Source organism: Pempheris klunzingeri, chromosome 18 (genome assembly GCF_042242105.1).
Source record: "Pempheris klunzingeri isolate RE-2024b chromosome 18, fPemKlu1.hap1, whole genome shotgun sequence".
Lineage (NCBI taxonomy): Eukaryota > Metazoa > Chordata > Actinopteri > Acropomatiformes > Pempheridae > Pempheris > Pempheris klunzingeri.
The window spans coordinates 18416543-18433603 of NC_092029.1; the positions used below are offsets into that span (position 1 = coordinate 18416543).

The 17061-nt window shown below is 41.3% G+C and overlaps 1 protein-coding gene across 1 annotated transcript in view; it reads left to right on the forward strand.

Moving 5' to 3' along the window:
- man1a1 (mannosidase, alpha, class 1A, member 1) overlaps positions 1 to 15103 on the forward strand; it is a 115836-nt gene extending 100733 nt beyond the window's left edge. Inside the window, exons 6-12 of the mRNA XM_070849140.1 lie at positions 2115 to 2238; positions 2426 to 2519; positions 6244 to 6359; positions 9135 to 9354; positions 10132 to 10304; positions 10530 to 10645; positions 14644 to 15103. Coding sequence (XP_070705241.1) covers positions 2115 to 2238; positions 2426 to 2519; positions 6244 to 6359; positions 9135 to 9354; positions 10132 to 10304; positions 10530 to 10645; positions 14644 to 14770 — 970 coding nt within the window. The 3' untranslated portion in view covers positions 14771 to 15103. The remainder of the gene's footprint in view (positions 1 to 2114; positions 2239 to 2425; positions 2520 to 6243; positions 6360 to 9134; positions 9355 to 10131; positions 10305 to 10529; positions 10646 to 14643) is intronic.
- The last annotated feature ends 1958 nt before the right edge of the window (positions 15104 to 17061 follow it).

Below are 17061 nucleotides of genomic sequence, written 5' to 3' on the forward strand. Positions count from 1 at the left end.
ACAGTTTAGCATCGTACAAGGAGACATTGTATAGCTGAATCCAACCTTCATTCAGAAACTGTTCTATTCCTTTGAGAAGGCTGCATATTGTTGCTGTAAGTACATTTTTCACCCAAGTAGTTTAATAACTTCAGGAGCTGTGATCAAATGGGCAGACTGGGTTTTGACAGCTCTGGTTTGGACATTTTTTTTTCATTTTTCATATTAAGGTCCAGCCGGCATTACAGACCTCAAATAGTCTTCAATTTATCTCTCTGAAGCTCGCAGACACCCCGGCCAGATTAATGATATTCCACACGCATCCTGATCTATCTGTCTCCAGTGTTATACTTTATGTCTGCTCTTCATTGGTTTGTGTCTGTTGGGTTTACGCAGCAGCTTTTCCCTGCTGTCTTTTGTTTTGTTCTCCTTAACAGGGATTTAGTGTTTCTTACAGCAGGGCTTTGGGAGGGATTGGGGTGGACAAGGGTGAGTTGGAAGGGTGTGCGTTTGCCTCCCCACCTACCCCCTTTTTTTACCAAGAGAAGGGATTTATCGTTCATCACAGGGTTTATAAAGAGATTGAAAAAAGTTGTATAGACGGATCAAGTTGACTGAGGCAAAGTGGAGGCGGCAGTGAAAGTGTTGTGGAGCTAAAGGAGTAATGTTGTGTTCTTCTAGAAGTAGCTGGAGCACTAGAACACACTGGGTGTTTTGAATTTAAGTTAACAATCCACATGCCTACAATAAACTTTTGTGCAGGTTATCATCGACTATAATATCCTATTTTAATGTCTGCATCAGTCTAAAGCTAACAAACCCACAAATCCCAAATTAATTAGGGTTCACAGTGATGGGATTTTTCCTCACCAGTTATGTTCTCTGACCCTGATCAGTGTCTCCCTGCTCACTGCCTGATGCTGCTGTGGTCTTCTCTGTGTTTGGTTGACTTGATTAAATCCATGGTGTAATGGGAAACAAATTATGGCTTGTGCAGCATGATGAGTTGAAGGGGGGATAATTAGTATGTTCATCCACCTCTTTGAAGAGATGTGCGTGCGTGTGTGTGTGTGTATGGCACTTCTCCCAATTCACACTCCTTCTCCTCCTCCTTTTTCTCATTTGTTGGATGTCTCCCGCATTTGCAGCTCATGTCCATGTGTCCACAAGTAGTTGTTGTGCAGACATTCTGGTGTGTGTTTCACAGCGTATTGAACTGTTAATATCTATTCATTAGTAGTTACTTGAAGCATTGCCATCAGAGTCATCAGTCCTTGGCCTGGAAGTTATCTTTCAGTGGCTCGAATGATCCAGCACACACACACACGCACACACACACACACACACACACACGCATGCACACACACACTGTTGCGAGATCTTCTGTCCTTGTCAAGCATGCCAGGGTTGGTAACTCTCACATATGGCCTGACGGTAGCGACGATGCAAATCCATCATGGCTACACGCATCATCAGGGGAGAGGGTGAGGTCCAGCAAGTTCTGACTGACTGACAGATGGACACAGGCAAGGATAAGATGTGCTGCCAGAGTCAAGTGCTTGGAATAAAAAAATACAACAAATTCACCGATAAATATGACAGATGGAGTGCAAAGTAAGGTTTCGGTGTCATTAATGTAATGCAGTCAGTCACCATTTTAAGAATCTGTTTGTAAATGTCACTAAAGCAAAAGGTGACAAATATTAATGGCTCTCAAAATTAACATGGACATTACAGGAGCATTTTAGTTGTCTTCACAGTTTTAAGTATGAGTCACTAAGAGTCTTCAGCTGCCTTTTTGAAGATTTATCACCTCTTTTCAGCTGTCAGTTTATTGTCAAGAAACGCAGTATTTGCTGTGTGCAGATGAATGCTTTCTCCAACATGACTCATGCTGTATTCTCTCTTTTTTTGCCAATGAAGCACATGTTGATATTAGTAGGAATGAATATAAATTATACACAAGTAACAACAAGTTAAGGGAATTCTGCACGTGGCTCCAAAGACAATGGACAGATAATGTACTAAAATGCACAGAAATTGTCAGTGTTTAGCAGTTTTCACGGCAGCTGTGGTCCAACATGTGTTGTTTAATCACAAACCCCTGTCTCTCTTATTATTTTGTCTTTGTCCAGTGGTATTGGTAGAAACTGGCCCTGGGCATCAGGTGGCAGCAGCATCCTGGCAGAGTATGGCACCCTGCATCTGGAGTTCATGCACCTCAGCAAACTCTCAGGAAATCCTGAGTTTGCACAGAAGGTAACAGTCACATGGAATTTATGATACTACTTTTTCCACACTTAATGGATTTGTTTGTGCAAAAATGAGGAAGGAATGAAAACTGTATTTCTTTACCTTAATTCCCCATTCAGATTACATTGGCAACAGTTTCTGTCTTTAAGGTGTTGCATGTAATCACTGTACACTATTTTTTTTTTATCATCAGGTAATGAACATCAGGAGAGTATTAAATCGCTTGGACAAACCCCAGGGCCTGTACCCCAACTACCTGAACCCCAACAGTGGCCAGTGGGGCCAACGTAAGTCCTCTTCACCCCTCTATCACACTACATCCCATCCATTTTCTTCTGTCTTGCTTTTCTCCTGCAGTTCCCATGTGTATAGTATTTGAGTATCACGGCATTGCCTGAGTGGCATAGTGGTAAATGGTAAATAGTAAGTGGACTGTACTTGTATGGCACTTTTCTTTCTGACCACTCAAAGCGCTTTTACACTACATTCACATTCACCCATTTACAAATCATTCGTTCAGCAGAAACATAATTGTGAATGAGAATGTTCACTCACTTGGATTCAAACAATCTGGGGTTCAGTGTTCAGTGCCCAAGACTACTCCGACATGCGGACTGGAGGAACTGGGGATGGAACTGATGATCTTCTGATTGGTGGACATCCTGCTCTGCCTCAGCCGCAGTCCATCTCGGAACCCATCAGCTTTTGTCTGACAACGATTAAGCCTCTGCGGGAAGGGACCGGTGTTTTGGGACTTCCGGTGTACCCAGCAGATATTTGGATAACGGCCAAGACGTCCTCTTCTGTATCAGTCATTGTGTAAACCCACATGAATGTAAAATACACAAAGTTGTTGTCAGACAAACACCAATGGGTTCTGAGATTGCATTACAGCTGTTCTGCTTCTTTCGCTGTCCACATGGATTGCTTACCTAGATGCAACCAAAGCTTGCTTAAACATGATTGGTTAGTGCAACTCAGACCACAAGAGGAAACCAGAATGCTTCACTGCGTGATCTCTGCTGCATCTATTATCCTCAAGGAACAAGATATTCCAGTTGCTAAGTCAGCACTCAACGGGGATTTAAGTCGTCAGTGGACCATCTTTATTAACTGGTAGTAAAAACGGGTTCGTCTTCTTTGGCTCATTGGCCCTTCAGTGGTTAGAAAGAGAGTAAACTTTTCTTGTGGTCTGACCCAAGGCTCAGTCCCAGGGCTTATACTCCTGCTTGGAACAGTTATTTGTATGCTTAATCTTACCTCTCACTGTTACAAACATCAATCTGGCCAAATGCTCTGTGCCTTGCAGCTCACACTTTAAAGTTTTGTGGACACAAATTGAAGACTTGCTTATAATGTCCTGTGGAAGAAGAGAGATCAGACACAAACAGACAGGGTTGGTATTTTCACACTTAAATACAGCGTAACAAAAAACGAAGCTCACAACCTGAAATCTTTGAGTTAATAGTAACTTTGACTTTGAGGCTGATGCCAGAAACATTAATATAATTTGCATTTGGCACTTTAAGAATGTCATCAAGGTTAGATCTTTTCTTTCCCACTATGACACTGAAACATTAATACATGCAAATTACATCTTATCTAGATTGCTGCAATGCACTTAATGCTGATCTTTAAAAAAAAAAAAACACCCAAGCAGAAAGGGCTAAAATTCACTGGTTGCAGCTTCTTAAATATGAATATTAGCTTGTTTTTGTCCTCTAGGATAGTATTTTGGATCTCTTTTGGTTTTGTACATCAGTTTGGGCTTTGGGAAGCCACTAAGCCACTATTTACCCGTGTAGCTGAACAGGCAATGATGATAATGATAGAGAGGTGATGCTGAGAAGGAGTTGAGAATGGAGGTATTCATATAGAAAAGAGAGAAAAAAGAAAAACATATAGAGCTACAGAAACTGAGATATTTAGAAATTGATAGAAAGTCCAGCACATAACCTCTTAAACCCCAAATTATTGTTTTAACTCTTTGGTTTTTGCCCACATTAAACAAGGAATATGTTGATGAACAAGCTTCAGAGGTGCTGTTTTCCCCTTTTTTCAGACTTAATGGTAAGCTAAGCTAACCAGTTCATGGCATTTGCCTCATACAATGTACAGATATAAGAAAGTATCGATATTCTTAAGCGAGTGAGAGTGTTTTCCATGTTCTTTGCCTCTCTGCAAGGAAGTGAACAAGCCTAAATTTCCCTGAATGTTAAAGCAGTCCCTAAATGTTTTGGCAAGCTAACGGCAAGATGTAGGTTCACCAGGAACAAGTCCAATTTTTGATGGTAGTTTATCTAAATCCTGAAACTAATTTCTGGGTCCTCAGTGAACCAAATAATGTCACAAACTACGGAGGAAGCAAGCACAGCATCACTAATATCAGAAAAATGATCATTTAGCCTGCTGTGTTTTCATTTCGGCCACCTACCAAGAACAGCAGAGAGGAGGCAAATTAGACCAATAATGAATAAAAAAAAAGGCTTTGTTTGAAACAGTCTTTTGCATGCAAAATAGGACAGACATCATGTTCTTTGTAAGTTAATGTTGTGAGAGTGTGGTGTGGACACATGCCGAGGTGGAAAGGGAAACTGAAAAAGTTGGAATAGTGTCTCTGTAGCTGCTGAGATTTTTATTATTTTTTTTCTGTCAGCTTGTGAGCATTTTAGTTTTGAAATCAAACTTAATTATTTTTCATGCTTAATTGCTTTAGTACTCATTTTACCTCGTAATGGTATCATGTTTGCTCAGGACAGTCACTGTTCTACATAGAATCAGGGGCACATCTCTCTTGATTTCCGCAGGAAAGTTGTGGCATTAAATCAGAAATTCTTTGGTCCAGTTTTATTATTTAGATTTTATATCCGCTGATTTGCTTCAGAGTTTATTAGGGTTCTATCTCTTATTGGCTTTAATGCCTAGCACTTGAGTTAGAGGGCTGTTTGCATGTGTGATACTTGGATATGATCGTGCACTTCTGGTCTACTTACTTTTATTATCTGATGAATAAAATCACTGAAAGCACATGCACAGTCATAATTGATGGCATTTAGCTGACATTCCTAACCGAAGCCTGTAACTGTGTTTTTGTTCAAGTATTGAAAAAAAAAAATCACTTACAAAAAACACTTTTATCCTAGTCTTAGTCAGAGAGGTTGTTTTTTTCATCTAGAAAGAAATTACGCAATAGTGATGGGAATGCATTTGTTGAATAAATTATAACCTAGGGATGTTTGCAGGCTACTGTTGTCTGGGAAGTAACTCTCCACCACAGCCTCACTGAAATACTTACCCTGTGTATTTCATCTTTCATACAATGTGCATGCATAGACGACCTAGTCGTGCTCACCAGGTTTATGTTTTATCCAAACAGCTTCTAGGTTACCTTGTGTGGATAAGAAATGTTGAGTCACAGTTTCCACCCTCTCTCTGCTTTCAAGTATGTATTAGAAATATGTTTGCACATGACTTCTGTAATCAGATGGCCAAAGTTTTGTTTGGCAGACTGACTCTATTTTAAGCATGTGTCATCTCTCTCACTTGTGTGGCGTTCATGTTCCCGAATTGATACCGAACTCGTGGGAGGCTCAGCTACTCTTATCGGCTCAAAGCCAAAGCGTCCTCACCACCAGCCCCCTTTTTCTTTTCACTTCAAGATGATCACAGCTGACATTTAATCTCTGCGCTCCACAAACAGGGCTGGACTCTGATAATGACACATGCATATGGATGAGCCTTCACTGACAATCAGCAGGGTAAATGCAAAAGTAATGCTTGACTGGCTGTAGGCTAACCTATGATAACAACCCCTGGCACATACACACAGTACTGTAGTAATCCATAGACTGAGTATTTTCACTTTAGGTTACACACATAGATCTAACCCTGTGTCACGGGATGGTCCAGTAGTAATAATAGGAATCTTAACCAGCAGACATGAAGGAGGCTTGAGTGTATGTGTGTGTGTTTTTGTGTTCTAATTGTTATTCATCTGTGTGTGTGTTGCAGATCACGTTTCTGTGGGTGGCCTGGGTGACAGTTTCTATGAGTACCTGCTGAAGGCATGGCTGATGTCTGATAGGACTGATGAGGAAGGCAAGAAGATGTACTATGATGCCCTTCAGGTAACACACACACACACACACACAAGCTGCTGACACATCAGAAATCTCTTTAATTAGGATTGAGGTGGCTTTGCTTCGATTTAATTTGTCAATTAAACAATGAACAGAAAAATATTCTGCAGCATTTTTGATAATCAATGAATCATTTCTGTCAGTTTCAAGCGAAAATGCCAAATATTCCCTGTAATTTGTGAGGATTTGTCGCTTTTCTCTGCTTTATCTGACAGCAAACTGAACATCATTAGACGAAAAAAGACGTGATGTTAGTGAGCATCAGAAAGTTGTATCTAATATTTTTTTTCAACATTTCATGGTTTGAAGGATAAATCAATTAATTGAGAAAATGATCACTCGTTGGAGCCTTAGACACATTCTACCACTACGGTTACTATTGTATTTTATACAATTTTGTGTTTTATTCATCTTAATTGGAAATTTTTTAGATTTTCTGTTGAGAGGAAAGTCTTAATCTGATCAATTATTGTGACAGCTGATCCACAATTCCTAACTGTGATTGTTGCATGTAAAGTCTGAACATGTTTGGGATTTCTTGATTGGAAAATGTTATGCTGCTATAAATGAAGACTATAGCAGTTTGAAATGATAATATCAAGTTTCAAAAAGTTATATACCAGTGGCACAAGTTATTATTTGTAACATGTTACAAATGTATGTTAAGTTATGTGATTTCCTCTCTAAGATAAGGATGCCACCATATTATTAATGTATTATTTCATTACTATTAAAACAAATAAACAGATCAATTGGAATACACATTTTTTAATATAGTAATAAAGAATATATAAAGATTTAGTAACTTTTCATTTAGCTTACTGCAAACTGTTTTTATCTTTGTGGGTTGCTGTGGATGTAAACATCTATGGTTTTCATATTGAAAATGCTCAACCCAGAAATACAGCCACAGATGTATTACTGAAACAGAAATTCTATGGCGGCCTGTCTACAGGTCCATAAAAGCACCATCTGCGAATGGTGTTAAGCACCGTTTCAGTCCCAATGTGTAATTTCCAATCTGTTGTACTTCTGCCACTGAAAACTGAGGTCTGCTGCATTGCTTAACAGACAAAAGTGAAATGTAACATTGCACCGTGGCTCAATTTCACCATGAATTTATCAGTATGTGGAAACTTCAACACTACATGGGTGACCACTAGAAAACTATGGCTGCATGATACACAGCTAGTGACCTCTAATCAGGAGCTATTCTTAGTGAATGGACAGAATCAGGGCTTGAACATAGTGCTTACAGATGGTGACCTGCATTGATTTTCTCCACGGGGTTTTGTATCTCTCTTGCACCCTTTGAGTTATAATAGATGGCTGTCTGATAATAGTGGACAAGAATCATTAGGTCAGCTTTAGATATTGAAAAGTGTGTCCCTGTAGGGAGGATATTCTTAAAATCCAGTCGCCCCAAGAACCTTGAAGTTCATGAGACGATAATAGAACTTGTTTAAAAGAGGCCCGTGTTATTACCATAAACATGTTCTGGGGCGACTGAGCCTGTAAGTGGAGTTTTGTCTGACAAATGTTGATTTTATTTAGCTTAAAGTGGCAAATTTGTGAGAAATGCTAAAATGTCTTTCTCTCTGACCGTTGTCATGCCAACATTTTCAAATATTTAGTGTTTCCTCTTTAATCCTTATGAGCCAGACAGTGAGTCTGAGCAGATGGCACAGACAGAGCTAAACACATTTATGTATGAAATGACAAAGACAGGGAGCAAATGAATCTACAGTAACATCCTCCTAAAGCGAATAGATATACAACACACACACACACACACACACACCCTTTCTCTGTTTAAACGAATTGTCAACTTATGTTGTGGTGACAAGCAATGGATCTCAGATGGAGAGAGGTGATTCTCCAAGTGTTTTTTCTTTAACACTGGGGAGCAAATATATTACATGGTGACGATTGACCATGCAGGGATACTTTACCCATAATCCCTCCCTATCTTAAAGGATTATAGGCCGTCATGATTTATTTGTCTAGAAGAGGCCTGGGGATAGAGACAGCAGCAATAGGGTGAACACGCAGGTAAAATGACTCTGGCGTCCTCCCTGTGCTGGTTCTAGACAATCTCAGCCGTGTTAAAGGGTCAGTACATCCAAAATGCATCAGAACCTATTTTGTTCCCCTGCTTTGAATGGGTGTCCTACTGAAGCTTGCACCAAGTGTGCACCATTGCGTTGTTTATGAGAAGGAAAATGTGTCGCTGAAAGAAGTCTTGTGTTTACGGATGAAACAGTTTCCATTTTACCCTCACAGACACACCTATCCTGTCCGCCAGGCACTAAAGCGTTTAATTGTTTGTGTATAAACAGCAGTAAGGTAGACAGCAGAAAACAGCAAGAAATGTGTAACGCATCATTGTTTCTGTTAAGAACTGTTGCTGTTCGGCTATTAGAATGGATTTCTGTTGCTTTGAGCGCCACAAGCCAAGTGCCATTAAGTTTCATTGCATTGGGGTCATGAAAATTATGTGTTGAAAATGGTCGTCTAGTGAATATAGTCATCTCTAAAATCTACGCTCTCAGATTCAGGTAATAGGAAGCGGATGATGAGGCCCCAGCCGCAGAAGACTCGAGCAAGCGATTCCGATTGATGGCAAAGCGACCCTCAGACCAAAGACGGTTTACTTGCCAGTGTTTGACTCATGTCTGCTTTGTCACTTGGAGGATTTAGGAGTGAGGACCAAAGGCACAGTAACACACTCCTAAAACCTTTTCCCTATTCTTTGTCTTTCAGGCAATAGAAACCAACCTGATGAGGAAATCAAGCGGTGGGCTCACCTACATAGCGGAGTGGAAGGGGGGGCTTCTGGAGCACAAGATGGGTCACCTTACCTGCTTCGCAGGTGGCATGATCGCCCTGGGTGCCGACGGGGCGCCCAGCGACAAGACGGGCCACCAGATGGAGCTGGCTGCCGAGATCGCCCGGACCTGTCATGAGTCTTACACCAGAACCGGTAAATATGCACACGCATGCATTTCTGATGAAGACAATAAGCAATACAGAGCTTCATCTTTTACATCCAGTTTGTCACTCTGAGTGTCAGTGTGGCAGCCAATTTGGAATTAGTAGTATTATTATTTCTGTCAAAATAAATCTTCAATGTTTATTCTAAGAAAATAGCACCCCATAATTGCTGTATGAAGTTAGTACTGGGAACCAAATGTGTTTATATTTATATGAGTACTGGCCTGTACCATCATAAAAATGTAATATCAAGTTATTACTTAAATAATGACAGCTTCTCTAAATAGTAGGGATGTCAGGTTTTTGGATATTGCAGTTGTCATCCTTTTAACTCATCAAATTAGCGGAGAGAAGTCTTATTGTCTTATTATATTCAGCGCCATATGCCGAGTTTTGTGGAGCTGTAAATTCAATCAAGTTATAGTATTTATCTCTATTGTTTTAAGAGTCACATTATGAGTCACCATTTCTCAAGGCAGCGCTGCAGAAGCTTTAGCTCTGACATTTAAATAACGTAATATTTCTTGTGTGAACATTGACCTGAAGTTTGTGACATTATTCTGCACCGCATTCATTTACATAACATAATGTAACATTATGTAAACATATGGATAAAAATGAATGCATTATAATACAGTCAAAAAAGAGAAAATCATGCACATTTCACTATTCTGTGAGGCTTTTTATGAAAATCTTATATGCAATTCAGAAAAAAAATAGCTGCTTCGTATCGCCAATATTTTCTGATTCCTTCTCTCCTCCCTAGGCTTGAAGCTGGGTCCAGAGGCGTTTCGCTTCGATGGCGGGGTGGAGGCCATCGCCACCCGCCAGAATGAGAAGTACTTCATCCTCCGTCCAGAGGTCATAGAGACCTACATGTACATGTGGAGGTTCACCCACGACCCCAAATACAGGGAGTGGGGCTGGGAGGCTGTTCAGGTAAAACGTTCAGGGAAACGTTTTGTTTATTGAAAATGACAACAGAAATCAGGAAGAAGGCTTATCGAGGGTCACTTTATTTAATTTATTTTTATCTTTGGCAAATAATCCACCCTGAGGTTTGCTGATATTTTAAGTACATAAAGAGCTCGATTGATGTTGTCTGTAACTGACTTTCCTGTTTTCTCTTCCTGTTGTCTGTCTCTATTACCGTCCCTCATTCAGGCCTTGGAGCAGCACTGTAAAGTAGAAGGCGGCTACAGCGGCGTCAGAGACGTCTACGCTTTGACTCCCAACCACGATGATGTACAACAGAGCTTCTACTTGGCTGAGACACTCAAGTAAGACACAGACTGAACGTCTTCATACACATGCCCTTTGCTTAAGTCTCATGATCGTGCTGTCATTGCACTTCATGGAGGGACAAAGCCCCTGCGTCCCCAAACTGACAAAGATGACAAGTCCCACGCTCACACACTCTCAAACGCAAAGTATGATGCTGTCATTCATTCAGTCAGACAAAGCTCCAGAGAATGGTTAAGGTCACTGGCAAGGTTACTTTATGACACACACACCCCCTCATCTAGTGAATCTGAGTGACTTTTGAGATCTGACCAGGGGCCCAGTGCCAAAAGCATTGTTTTTGCCTGTGATAGACACTGTACCTCTCGCTGGTGGATCCCAGCCATGGGTGAGATTCTTTCAAAAATGAAAATGAAAAAAAACCCAGCTCTACACCATAATATTAACATTTTCTTCTCTTTTCTTCTTTTCTCTCATGGTTTAAGTGGTCATGAACCAAAAGCACTGCTGTAGATCATGTGTGAACACACTAGAGGTTTACTAGAGGTGGCCTGTTTGTGACCTGAGTTTCATTTTTTTTTTTTACCACTAGTGGTATTGCAGAGCAATATTTTGATATTAAAGTGGGTCACATGTTCCTCGATTGCAACCCACAAGCACTGGGGTGACAAGATACACGTCTCTGCGAACTGTAGAGGAAGAAGCCTAAAGGCCGATGTTAGCGCTGCACGTTTCAAAGCACTCCACTAATTCGCTGTTAGTCCTCGAGGATATACACAGTGCATTTTGGTGATAAACATCCAATGGTATGCTGCAAAAACAACCTTTGACCATCTACTGTTAATATCTGGACACATCAAGTCACGCATTGTAGCTTTAAGACTTAACTTGTTTTTTCTGTAAAATCAACCAATAACAGTCCGGCTGTGTTCATGTTTCAGCAAACCCATATGTTAGTTTATTTCCATACTGTAGCCATTTATTTGTCTATTAATACACACATAGTTTGCTCTACGTGCAGCTCTACCTGACCGCCATCGGATCTTAAAGAGTCGAAAAATAGTAGAGCGAGACAGAAACTGTGAAAAACGCTACATGTACCAACACACCACAGGCAGTGACTACGTCTCACTTCCTCCTGATACTCTCCAGATATTTTTACTTATCTGCCCTCGTGTGCCTGTCTGGGTATGCGTTAATGTGCGTATGTGTGTGTGTGTGTGTGAGAGTCACAAATGGCTCTTTAAATGTGTTGTCAGCCACACAGTGTGGTGTCTGGTGGCTAACGGGGCTCTCCCTCTCAGATGGCTCTCCAACCGTATCTCTTTTAAATCATGACCACGAATCTCCACTGGAGCTGAGCACGAGTGAACGTGCAGACATGTACTTGATTGAAAAAGAAAAATTCCACTTTAATATGTCATTTTGATACGCTATCAATAACTCTCATATGTATATACTGCTGGAGCAGCGAACCCAGGCAGCATCCCAGTTTAATTATTATCATTATCATCATTAATGATTCATGAATTTAAAATTTGTCAAACTAGTGAAGTGTGTCTGTCTCAGTTTACTAGAGTTTTACTGTCACAGAAGACAAAGTAAATCAGGAAGTATTTCATTTCTAAATGTATTTATTCTGAGGATATGAAGGACAATATGAGACATGTGTGGACTTTATTCCATGAGCTGATGCATCAGCAACAGTGTTCTTCCTGCAGAGCTGTTTTCTTTTTGTGCGCTTGTTCGTTAATTCATTCATTTATTTGATGCCTTTCGATAATAACAGCTTGTAACCCGGTCAGCTAACCTTCACCACCCTGTTGGTTGGATTTGTGAGGTGACAGCAAAGCCTCCGCACTCCTCTTTTCCCCCCTTTCTTCCTCCAAATGTATCATCCTCTCTGTTTCCTTCACATACTTTACGAATTTCCTATAGCCTCTCCTGCATCCTCCATCTCTCCCTCCCCCGTTCACCTCTCCTCCTCTTCTGTCGTTCCCCCCCCCTCCCACGCCAGACAGCTGTTGACAGGAAGTCAAGGTTAGCCTAACAGAGTTTGATGGGGGCGAGGTGCCATCCAATCCTGCTTTTTTATAGGCAGTAAATTTTAACAAGCATCACCTCTACTCCTGATTATACCGCACACACACACACACACACACACTCACACACACACGTATGCACACTAACTCTCTCAAAGTTAGATGACTGGTCACAGGTCCACCGGGTTATGACATGAAAATAAAAGTCATTTTTTTTCATCTGTGTCAAAAAAATATCCTAATGACACCCGACGCGAAAAAGTCACAATGAGATATGAGTTTCTTTACAGGCACGATAAAATGTTTCCAGGCTAAGCAGCACCAAAAGAAAATGTCTCATTAGCTTCCCACAGACAAGTAGAGAAAAATATGAGTGTAATAGACCACCAGCCTGGACAGCAACACAATATTTCAATAATTACCTCATCAGTCAAGCTGCATCACATCCATGATATCGGAGACGGGGCCCTCGCTAGACACAGAAAATATCAATCCCATTTAGCAGCAAACCCATAAGTCTAATCCTCCTAATGTTACACAGGGATCTTGGCATCGTGCAGAGCCACTTCCAGTATTCATCCTCCCACTGCTGCCAAGGACACAGCCATACTTCACACTGCTGTCTGCCTTCAATCACTCACTGCTTTCTAGTGGCTTATTGGCGGGCAGAGCTGGATGAGGACTTGTTGTGGAGGTTTAGGGCTCCGTGGACAACCGGCCCCTCTGCTCAGTCATTGGTTTTAGTCAGCTGGGGGTTTTTTTAAGGTCGTCTTTCTCACACATGAACACAGATTCTCCTTAAAGAACTTATTTGCTTTTTTTTCTCTTTTTCTTAATCTCTGTTTTGAAATGTAAAGAGATTCCACTGGACCCCCAACTGTCCAAAAACTCCCTTTATTTATTTACTTTTACACCACTGCTTTGATGAATAATGCTACTTTGGTTCTGATGACATTGAAACGCAGAATTTCATCACTCCACATCTCATAAAGTGGTCCGAGCCCGAGCCGCACCCATCTTCCCCTCTCAGTTCCACAGCTCTTTGGTTTACAACTCTAAATGATATAAAAGCGGGTAGATCCCAGTGATCTAAAACAAGTCGTATTTATGATTGAAATGAAGCGATGGACTAAAGGTCCACTTACAAGCTTTCTCTGCAGCTTTCAGCTGCATCTCAGGTTGTCATTGGAGGATGGTGTTTGCTCCCTTGTCCACTATAGTATATATTCAGATATACTAACATTAAAGCAGAGCTTATTTGTGTGGGAACCCCACCAGCGTTATTATTGGTATACACGTTACTTCTGTGTGCCAACAAATGATTCATACACAATTCTGCATTTTGTTTTTTTTCCTTTTTTACTTCCCAAAAGGTTTATTGTGGCCGTATTTTCATGGTGCAAGGTGCAACAGCCAGTGCAAATCAGTAGGCTGTGGGTGTCTTCAAGTGCGCCTGCTATTTTGGTTCACATGATGTAGGCGTTGCAAGATTATGTGCAACAGGGCTGGGTGAGGATGGGATGATGAATAGATAATGTCTGAGCCCGACGCACTAAAGGTGGCGCATGACAACACTGACTCAACACGTAATTTGTTTTCAAGGCAGATTTTGTAAAATCACCATTAAAATCCTCTCTCTCAATTAAAGAGTTTGGTCTGGACCTGCTCTTTATGGAGAGCGTCTTGAGACAACGCTGTTATGAATTGGCGCTATATGAAGATTGATTGATTGGTTGATTGAGCCCATGATGCCAATAACTGTGCTCATATTTTTAGCTGTAAAAGTCCACTTTAACATCTCCTCATTATGGCTGTAGCTGCGACACCACTACTGTAGTCATGTTGCATTTGATTTAGATAGCCCAAAATAACACAGTTAGCTTCAGGGGGCTTTTCACTCTGTACCATGTGTGACACCCTCTGTCCTTAGGCCCTCCAATCAGATCAGGAAAAAGTCCCCTAAATAAATGGTTTCTCTTCTTTGTCTCCTTCAGGTATCTCTACCTGCTCTTCTCTGACGACGACCACCTACCGTTCGACCACTGGGTGTTTAACACCGAGGCTCACCCTCTGCCGGTCATCAAGAAGGACAAAACAGACAGACCCAACGAAGTGGAGTAGTGGACCTTCCCGTGCGGATGCTCAAAACGAGTGCGAGAACCTCTGATCCTGTATACCTGAGCCTCCAGCTGTCTGTCTGAAAACAGTTTAGCCATTTGGAGTCCCCAATGGTTACAGAAGCCTCTTGATCGGATTTCACTTTTTATTTTCTAACGGGATCAAATCAGAATTCAAGCGTGTTGTCGCCGAATTCTTGCTGTAGAATCCAGTTTTGTTTTTTGCTTTTTGTTTTTTTTGTTTTCGCTGTGAATGAGTCCACAGCTGAGCTATGACCTGAAGCAACATATCTACTGTTGGATAATGTAATGACTCGTCAAAAAAATGCAGCGATATCGTCAGAGAGGTATTGTAAGGTTTTACTGTTCTCGCATTATAAAATACTCTCCGATGTCATTACATTAAGTGTTATGTCGCCGCCACTTTGTTTTTTTCTCGCTCATTCAGAGGGACGTCAGTGATTTTCTTTGTTAGTAGCTGCAGCGCCGCCGGTTTTTGGTTTTGCGAAGGAGAACGGTGACAGACCGGAACCAGTCACCTCCCTAATCTGGATCTGAGCTTTGGGCACCAAACCCAGAAAAACTCCAGCTCTCATTTGAGGATTACAAGGCTGACTTATCGAGCTAAATGACGCTCCATTCACTTCACACGTCATCTTTTTCCTTCTGCTGTTCAATATCCACTAGGAACTGGTCCCCCCCCCACCACCACCACCACCACCCAACTTCCACATCATCTTCAGAGAAACATTCGCATTTATAAAATGATGGTTGTTTCCGTGGGAGTAAAGGGACGACGCAGCACAAGCCGGGCCTCTTTTTATGAACCCACAGGACTTAAAGAACCTCTGCAACACCCCCCTCCCCCTCCTCCCCAATTCCCTGAACGCCCGGCTGCTTCCTCCCCCCCTCTGAGTTCGGTGTGACACAGGACGACCAGTCACACCAGCTCTGAACCTGCCAGTAATTCCCCTTCGTCCTCACAACGTTTACACAAAGCTGTCCGTCTTCTCCTGCTTCTCTCGTCTGCATCTTCATGTAGATTTATTTCTCTCCCTCACATTTCCATCAGTATTTCTGGGCTTTGACCATCACAGGTTTTTTTTTTTTTTTTTTAAAGCTGACAGCCAGTGTTTGTGATAATTATCCAAATATGAATCTATTTAATAACATTGTTTTGTTTTTCATTTTCCCCCACAAAAATTACTACAAAGTTTAGCAGGGCCGTATTCATTCTGAACTGAAAAGAAGCAACTCAATGATTTCATGGTTTCGAAAGTAAAAGACATTTTCTGACCAAAAATAGAAAATAAAAAAGGTCCACTTTTCAGCTTCATTTTAGCTTTTACTCTGTGAGATGCAGTCGAATCTTATAAAAAAGAAGCTAGTAAGTGGACCTTGACTTAAGTTTAGTCATTTACTCATTTTGGTGGACTTGGTGAATCAAATGTAATCTAATCTCCTCCAGTTGGAGTCTCCATATTCTCTAATCTCCCTTCGGTCTCCACTAAAGAGTAAATACCGATTGATCCTATCAGCAAACCCGTGTATTGCTCGAACCCTCTTTTCCTTTGTTGGATTGCTTCTTCTCGTCTCCGTCCTCTGGTTTTCCATCGCAGGGCAGGCTGTAGGATCTTCTCTCCTCTATGAGGAGACGCGGACGCTAGATTTTTCTGTAATATTTCACCTTCACAAACACACAGGAACACTCGTACACAAGAAGCCATACTGATTCAATACAGCTTTACCATTCTGTCACTGAGATTCTTTTTGTTTCCTTCGTGCTCCCCGCGTGGGGGGGGGGGGGGGGGGGTTGGGTTGGGTCGGGGGGGGTTAAGTGTGTGACTGTATTGACACAAAGTGTGTTGCTGTTGTTGTTTTACATTTTGTATTCAGCTTGTCAGAGTCGCGTTCACTCGGCCGTTGTAGTTTCTCCTGATGCCACACAGAACTGTAGCCAGATAAAGCCCAGTTTAGTCTTCAATCTAGTGCCTTCACTGTCGAAAAGGAGGAGTCCAAGAGAAAAGCAGCTCACACACACACACAAAATAGGGGATTTAGAACTTTCAGTGGAGTCCCCATGCCCCAGATGAGGATTATAAGTAGACACATTAAAGGATAATTCCTGGTTTTTAATTAGATATGCGTAATTTTGGCTTGAAAGTAGTGATGGTGAGCTACTGAGCTATTATAATAGAGATCAGACTGCCAGAGGTCCACCTGAGGATCACATCGAAAGCATTTAGAGAAAAAATAAGTCTTACATGTTTATACTATTCTTGCGTTTAAGTCCTA